The following is an 8,845-nucleotide window of genomic DNA, read 5'->3' on the forward strand; positions in this document are numbered from 1 at the left end:
GTTTTAGATTTTGTGATTAGATTTTGAGTTCTCTAAATTAATATACAGTACACATTTCGGAAGAAATTAAATCTGACAGAAGTGTGTACAATTGGTGTTAGAAATGGAGAATTGATTTTTAATCCTTCTTTTGTAACCTGAGTCTTTTCTGACACAAATAAAATTTCATTCAAATTTCTCCGAAATAAAGGAGGATAGAATCCGGTTTTCCGCTTCCTAAAATATATTATTGATAGAAATTTTGAAGAAAAGATATTGAAAAATAATAAAATTTTCTACATTTTTTGAAATTTTTCTACAACAATAAAAAAATTGGGCTGGACAAAAAATCTAGATTGCAGACGGAAAGAACAAGAATATAATTGTAGATGGAGAATTAAAATTTAATTTGACGCCCTCATTGTTAATATAGCTTTGTACAGTATACAACTTGCTTGCGGCGATCCTGATAATATATATACATATAAATATACATATAAAATATATACACGTCGCATATATATTCAATAGCAATTGACATGAAGTCCTTTGACTATAGAAACTATAATGACGAGCTTTGATTACAGGTTTCTATATGTAATTCAAAGATTAAGCCACATAAACCAAGTTTAAAATATACATACATAATAATAAATTCATATTATATATATTATTCATATAAGATCGTTATATGAATAAATCATACAATTAAGGAAAAAGACTTCTACAGTCGCACGTTATTAGGTATTAAGATCTAGTCACGATAATATAGGACTTTTTTCTTAATTGTTTAAATTAAATTTAAAATATATTGCATATTTTTTTATGTGGCTTAATATTGTCGATTGGATTATGGAATGCGAAAGATAAAAAGAATCCAGATATACATATAATTCAAGGGAAGGAATTTAATGATGAACGACGGGATAGTCAAGTATGCAAGACACGCGGTTTCTGATTGTAATCGCGATTACGTTAAAGAGTCGTTTGCAAAACGCGAATTTCATTCTTCACAAACGAAACTGCGAGGTTATTTTACGATATCCAGATATACGTATCCACTAGATCCGAGGTACTCGTTACAATACAAATAGACAGTAATAACGGCAACGAACAATTGCAATTCGTGATACGAGCTAAATACCCTTCGCAAACGAATTGCATATGCATAAGATGGATTCAAGCACGCATTAAATTGGAGGAAAACAAATTATCGTGGGAGAACGTAACATTTGATATCGAATTTCTAATTAATTTAACGTATTGCTCATTAGCGGCATTAATGGGTGTATAATTAATCGATTTTTACATGAAATAATCAACACTTGCAGAGAAAACAATATGGAAAAAAAGAATCCTAGTTTTCCGATAAAAAAAAGATTGCCACAAAAAATGTAAAAAAAAATTTTTAATTCAATGTAAATAAATATTTTTGCAATTTCACAAAAATATAAATGTAATTAATTAATTAATTAAAATAAATAATAGCAATTATAAAATTAATAATTGTTTCGTGCGTAACAAATTAATCGTAGGCTTTCGAGTCTTCTGATTTTAATGCCTGTTTCCATCAATGTAGATTAACTTTCATCTTGGTTCAATTTACTCTTTATCTTTTTCTATAATACTAAGAGAAAGATAAATAGTTAAATCGAGATTAAAATAAATCTTACATTGGAAGAAACCGCATCTTACCGTTCATATTTTTATAGTTCTAAGAATTGAAAAAAGATAAAATTGAATCGAGATTAAAGTTAATCTACATCAGTAGAAACGGGCACAAATTAGAATAATAAAGTCAACATGTTATATTACCATACTCGATACTTGCAAGAAGTGATTAGATTCACTATGCAGGATACAAGAAGGATTTAGTAAACACGCGGGGCATTCAGTAACAGGCTGAAGCGATTAACAGGAATGAATGTTCAATCGTTATATCAAGTTAGGACATTCGCCAGATGTTCGCATTCGCGATGTATCTGTAACTCGAGAGGAACTCAGGAACAAGCTGGTGAGACTTGAGGGATAGTCTTGGATCATCGGGCCGTCTATTTACCACTTTTGGCACGTGTTTACTGCTGAAGAAGACGTGAAAGGTCACCAGTTGCGAGACCAAGGGGCTGCCACAGTTCCTCGAGTACCTGATGGCGTCGAGGGTCGCCGGGAAGTCGGTGCCGGGTGCGTGCATAGCGATCGATATCGGCGCTCGCCAGCGCTCCAGCAGCGGCTCCAGATTGTCGAGGAACGTGTAGTCAGCGTGCGTGGTATATGTCACGCTCTCCCAACATTTCACCGCCATGCTCATCGGCACATAATTATACAGCACCCAGTAATCGCCGCGCTGTGCCCGTCTAGGCTCTGTTGATTTCTCATTGCAGGCCACGGCTTCCCTCAGGCTCATTGGTTCGCGCGCGACGTTCGTCGTGTTGTTCCTCACCTAGACGAGAACGAGAAAAAGAGAGAGTCGCTTTAATCACTATTTGAGGGGGAAATTTGCATTTACATGAAAAGCAGCGGAAATACCAAGAATAGCGCAACGGCGATCGCCTACCAACCTAAATTCTTCTATGACATCCCGATTCGTTCAAACTGATATCACTTTCTACGAGCTTAGATACAAAAATAATATACCTCATTAACATTCTACGAGCTTAGATACAAAAATAATATACCTCATTAACATTAGAACTCATTAACCGCCGATGATATTCCGATAAATTGCCGAAGGTGTCAATTTGATAATTTGATATCCTTATTTTTGGTAAAAAGTAAAATTACTTTAATTTAATTTATATATTATTAAAATTATTAGGATTTTATAATGTTTATATATTTTCAATATTCTGTATATTTAACACAAAAAAATGAACAATAATAAGAATAATTAATGTCGAAGGACTTCTTGATGTTTAACAATATAAAGACTCAAGTAAGGAGAAGTAGAAGTCAGCGCGGTAATCGTTGCGCAAATATAATAATGGAAATGTTTATGTGTCCATTTTTAATATAAAAAGTATAAAAATATAAAAAGTTGATATAAAATCCGTACGCGTTTCGACTTACTTCAAGTCATTCTCAACAGTATCAATATAATTCTAATTTAGTATAAGTAGTGCATCAACCATGGTGCCAATCATCCAATATCACAATGAGATTCCTTAGCTTCATCCCAATTTACAAAAAATAAACAAATTGAAATGATTATTGGAGCCAAAATGGCACTATCGACGGTTCTAATGTTAATATTCCAATGAGGATGATACTAATACGGATGTATTTCAATCCCTATCATTCAAATTAATTACAATATGTAGTCTCCTAATTCCTGTTAATTCTCGATTATATCTTCATTTCACTATCATAAGCTATATCTAGCAATCGTATTTAGCAATTAATCTAAACATCAAGAAGCCATTCAAAGATGAAAAGAGGGATCAGGAAAAACAAAAGATAAAAGGAAGAAGCAATGAAAAACGGAAGGAGTACCGTCTGATTACGCGAGTATTCCTGCGGCTTATCAAGAGCCTCGGCCTTGGCCCTATTGGGAGGCGTCGTAGTGACGAGGCTAATCCCGAGAGAACGGCCAGCGCCACCGTTGTTTGTCGGCGCCGCATTATTTGTGGCGCCGACGAGAGCGGCTGACGACGACGACGAGGAGAATGATGCGCCAGCTGCGGCGCCTTTCTGAGTGCCATTTACGAGATCGTTTAGGCCATTTCCATAGGTATCCGACTGAAGCGGCGCTGCCGCCGCCCAGTTGGTCGGAGGTTCCTCGATCCACGGTCCTGATGAGCCGATGTGAGCGCACACATACAGTAGCACGCACACGTTCAGCACCACCGAGAGGCGCAGCGCCCAGTTTCTGCGAGCGATGGCTACGATGCTCATCCTCCAGGTCCGATCGAGGTGATGAAGAAACGCGAAGAGAGTCGGGAAGGAGGATCCTCTAAGAGAGAATCCTACCTGATGACGATGTCAATTTCCTCCACTGTCGTTATCAATGCTTAAGTCTACGATTCTCTTGCTGGCGTCGACCTACCGCGTCCATCTCTTCGCGGTCCACAACTGATTGGTGATCAAGACCTGCTCATGGTTCCTCGGAGGCTGTCGACCGAGGCTCGGTTGCGTGCAGCACCTGAAACATGAGTGGAAGGGAACCTTTGATTATGACGGAGGTCGCTACAAATTACTTCGTGAGTTATTCCGTAATTTTAACATACACACGCGAGTGCATGTATTATTAGGCGCTCGTTAAATGATTTCAATAGTTCTCCCTCAGGAAACAAGATTAATGTTCGTTTCTACCAATGTAGATTAATTTTAATCCTGGTTTAACTTATTTTTTACTCTCTTTCTAATGCCCGTTTTTACCAGTCTAGTTTAATTTTAATCTTGGTTCAACTAATTCTTTTCATCTTTTTCTAGTTCTAAGCATTAGAAGTTATATATTGATATATTATAAGTTGGATCAAGAATTAAAGTTAATCTACATTGGTCCAAAAATTAGAAAAAGATAAAGATTAAATTAAACCGAAATTAAAGTCAATCTATGTTGGTAAATAAATATGAAAAGTATACATCTGCACTATTGACATCTGTTTTGTAACTGTAAAATTAATCGTCTTTGAAAACATAAATTAAGTCAATGAAATCTATTGAGCTTGATTATTTATCTTAATTCTCTCTGAAGAGGTAATCGAGCATTTAAAAGCAAAAAAGCAAATTTATAAATGGCCCTGAACATTGAAACAATAAAAAATAGATTAAAGGACAACTGGGTAATGGTGCGGTAATTAATGCGCAAAAAATTTCTAGTAAAGAATATATTTACTTCATAATTGTAGCCAACAGAATTATTAGCATCGATTTTTCCGATGGCTACAATTATAAAATAAATATATTCTTTATTGGCAATTTTTTTGCACATTAATTACCGCGCTATTACCTTTAATTATTCTTTAATCTGTTTTTTTGCTATTTAAAATCAAGTTCCTTATTCCGACTTGTATAAGAGAACTTAAATTATACAAATATTATATCCCAGCTATATTGACGTAATCCATAAAATATATTTAATTAATATTTAACACATAGAATTATGCTACACAAATAAACGCCAGCAATTTTATAACGCTATTAAATAATTGCTATACAATTTCAAATGCTATGGCAGCGCTGCAAATAGATACACGTTGCTCCGCCCCGTTTCATCTCGCTTCAACAGCAATAGCTGCATATCTGTTGTTGGATCTCTTGTTTATCTCACGATCCAGTTTATAGCGCGTATACTGCATCGACGAGGACGACTTTCCCCTTATCTCGCATCTTCCTCCCCGTCAACGTGAAGTGTCGCAACTAGAGTTCCTTGCGTCGTATTCGTAACGCGACAATATTGAATCGGGCGGTCCAAATTGAGCAACGACGGATTCCTTCCGCGGGACCGCGTGCATCCCGTGATTTGAGCGAGCAAACGACGAGTGAAATCGAGAGGGAATGACAGGACAGTCATTATCGAAAGACGGAAAGAACAAGTAGATAATAAGAAGCGAGTCGTTGGTCTCCTCCTCGTGACCGATCTTGCGTCAACTCTACAGCAACGAACGGGACTTACGAGTCACCGTTGATAATTCGATGACTTTCACGCAGGAAGACGGGGGTTCTCCTTTTGCGTGTCTCTTGGATTGAGAATTTTTCAATTGATTTTCCTTTCGGAGAAAATTCCGAGACAATCTCATTTACGATTACACTGGAAAAAGTTTCATTGGAATTCTAGTAAATTAAATCAGAAAGAACAAACTTACAGTATATAAACACAATTAAATCTATCAAATTTAGATAACCAGAAATTTAATTACAATAACTAGAAATCTGTTTCACGCACTTTAAAAAATATCAGTGTGAATTTAACATCATGCAGTGTCTATATACAATAATTTTCAATGTGTTAATATTAATATTATGGTGTGGATTTAACATGGGTTTTAAACTCAAATCATAATTATTGATATCATGAAACATCAGGGGTTTTAAATCCCTGCTGATATTAATGTTATTAATTATTATTATCAAATATTAATTAAAATAGTAACACGTTTTAATATTAATTAAAATGTGTGTTAATATTAATTATTACTACTAAATATTAATTAAAACAATGTTATCATGGTTTAATATTAACATGAACGTGGTGAGAAATATATAGATATGATGTTAAATCTACATTGATTTTTTTAGTGTAGAATTTTAGTTTAGAATGTTTTATGTCCAATTTCTTCATTTCCAGATAAGTTGCGGATAATCCTTATCCAGAGGATATCTCCATTGTAATCTGAAAGATATTTCTTGGATAAGATTATCTAGAGGTGAAGAAATTGGGTAATATTTGTACTTCTTGTTGACAGACTACTTTTCTTAGTGTAACGATAAATAAAAAAAATTCGTTTCTTGTTTTTCTTTAGAGTTTTATAATTAGGAAACCATTGTATGGTTCGACCTTCGATAGGAAAACATTGTAATAATATTTTGTCACGAGAACAATTTATGCATGCGATATTCAATGCGTTATAAATCAGCCAGGCGTATTTCAATCTTAAAATTGGAATTATTAGCGGCGCATTAGGAAATTGCGCGCGATTTCTGCTTACAAAATTTATTCCGCGACTTAAGAAATATGCAGAAGCGTGTAATAAACTGCGCACTGACATATATGCCGTATTATCGACTCGTATTTCAAACGTAGTTGTCTTAGATAAAGCGCAATGAGATTTTTCTTTTCACGAAACGATAAAAAAATAAAAGGATAAAATGACTGATAAATGCAGAAATGCAGAAATAATAATTTATACTGTTATCATTTGATCAATAATTTTATATCGCCGTAAACATTATCTGCACGCAAATATTAGTATAAGATTCGGTGAGAAGAGAAAAATGTTTGTATTTATGTATGACTAATACTAATTTGTGTACAAATATTAAAATAATTATGGTTAAGAAATCCATTTTTACAATTATTAATATAATAATATAAAAAAATATTAAGTAATAATAATATTATATTTATAGTTGTATTATAAAAAAGTTGTATTATAAAAAAATGTATTATAAACCATAATAATTTCAAATATCAACATAGTAAAATATCAAGATTTATGTATCACAAATAAAATAAATGATTTTAAATAAATTTTCATGTAATAAATGCAATTGTAATTATAACTATAATATTTCTTGAATATTCGCTTACTATTTACATGATAACGATAAAAAATAAGAAATGTAAGAAAAGAAAAAAAAGATGTAAAAGAAAATAAGAAATAAAAGAAAAATAGAGATATAATCATTTTCATGATATAATTATATAAATGTATACCATTCGTGATAATCGTAATGCAATTGAATCAGCTATAATTTACTTAGTTAAACAACTGTAAATATGTAGCTGCCATCAAGAATTATAGATCATAGTACTGCAACCATTTTTTTTCAATGTGCGATAAGAGGAGATATCCAGCTATGCGATTTTTTTCTCATACAATGCGTAACTCGGATAGAAGTGATTTCCGATGTGGAACCGTCGTTGTTCACGATAAGAGCTCGATGCTCGATTTGACGACCGTGATCAATACTGCTCTTGGTCAAGAATGCTCATTAACACGTTCATTGCCATGATGGTCATTCGTAATTGATAAAATTTTTTTTAATGCTTATAAAAATTAAAAAATTAATGTAATTTAATTATTTGATAGCGAATTTTAAATGATATAAACAACAATATAACGATAAAAAGTATGCTAGTCAAAAGAGATATACATATTGTTATACATATTGTTATACATATTGTATAATATAACCATGTTATACAATTTGAATATCATATCATTACATGTGTTTACTTTCCAAATTTTTTGAGATAAAATCTCACTCTAAAGAGTGAAAATTGAGCTAGCCTTAAAAAAGAGTGACACAATTTTCAATCTTTAAGAGTGTAATTTCACTTTTCATAGTGACACTGACTCTACAAATTTTAGAGAGTATGATAACGAAAATTCTATTACACAATGTGACATAGTGAGTCATGCAAAACTCGCTAGACATGTGTTAATATTCGCGCCAAAGAACGAACAGTAACAGTAAAAAAAATCAAATAATTAACAGGGAATCGCGAAACGATGGGGACCATCTCGAAGCCGCGCCGCGAAGGACATGCACAGGTCTTGCGAGAGAAACAAAATCTGCCGAGCGAGGCAGATTTCATCATCGAAGCGACAGATTTTTAATTATTGACTTTCCGCAAAAAGCCGGTCATCCGTTCACCATCGATCGCACGGGGGAGGAAAACTCATCAACGACCGGGTGTAGGAGTTCTTTGATCGCACAGGAACGCAAATACGATCACTATTTTTAGCGAACATGCACCGCTTGTCATGCAATTCTCCCGTAAAAAGCTTGTGTTTATAAATACGGAAAGTTCGTGATAACAGATCCTGCCGTTATCTCGCGGAAATTTTCATTCGATTCTTTCAGCGTGGCTCGATGTGAAAACGATAGTGCAATCTATCATGGAACTTTTCTGTTGCAACTTAAAAAATATTAAAATGTTACAACTTTAAAAATATTAAAATGGCTGATAGCCGCGTTTTCCGTCACGCTTATTAGATCACGTTGAAATTTGCGCACGTTGAAATTTACAATTAGTTATTATCTTTCATTACATTATGCTATAATTTTAAATAATATGTATGTAAATATAAAATATTTATAAAATTTAGCATAATGTTAATTTTATTTATATAATTATGTATAGGTATATTATACCTATATAATATTACATTATAAATAAAAATAATAATTTGAAAATGGA

General features: G+C 33.4%; 1 protein-coding gene across 1 annotated transcript in view; it reads right to left on the minus strand.

Moving 5' to 3' along the window:
• LOC108693449 (beta-1,4-glucuronyltransferase 1) overlaps nucleotides 1–8,845 on the minus strand; it is a 57,435-nt gene that overhangs the window by 3,140 nt on the left and 45,450 nt on the right. The window contains exons 2-3 of the mRNA XM_018202398.1: nucleotides 3,469–4,117; nucleotides 2,039–2,419 (exon numbers count right to left, since the gene is read on the minus strand). Of these exons, the coding sequence (XP_018057887.1) occupies nucleotides 2,039–2,419; nucleotides 3,469–3,870 (783 nt within the window). The 5' untranslated portion in view covers nucleotides 3,871–4,117. The remainder of the gene's footprint in view (nucleotides 1–2,038; nucleotides 2,420–3,468; nucleotides 4,118–8,845) is intronic.

The sequence above is a fragment of the Atta colombica genome, unplaced genomic scaffold, assembly GCF_001594045.1.
Source record: "Atta colombica isolate Treedump-2 unplaced genomic scaffold, Acol1.0 scaffold9, whole genome shotgun sequence".
NCBI lineage: Eukaryota > Metazoa > Arthropoda > Insecta > Hymenoptera > Formicidae > Atta > Atta colombica.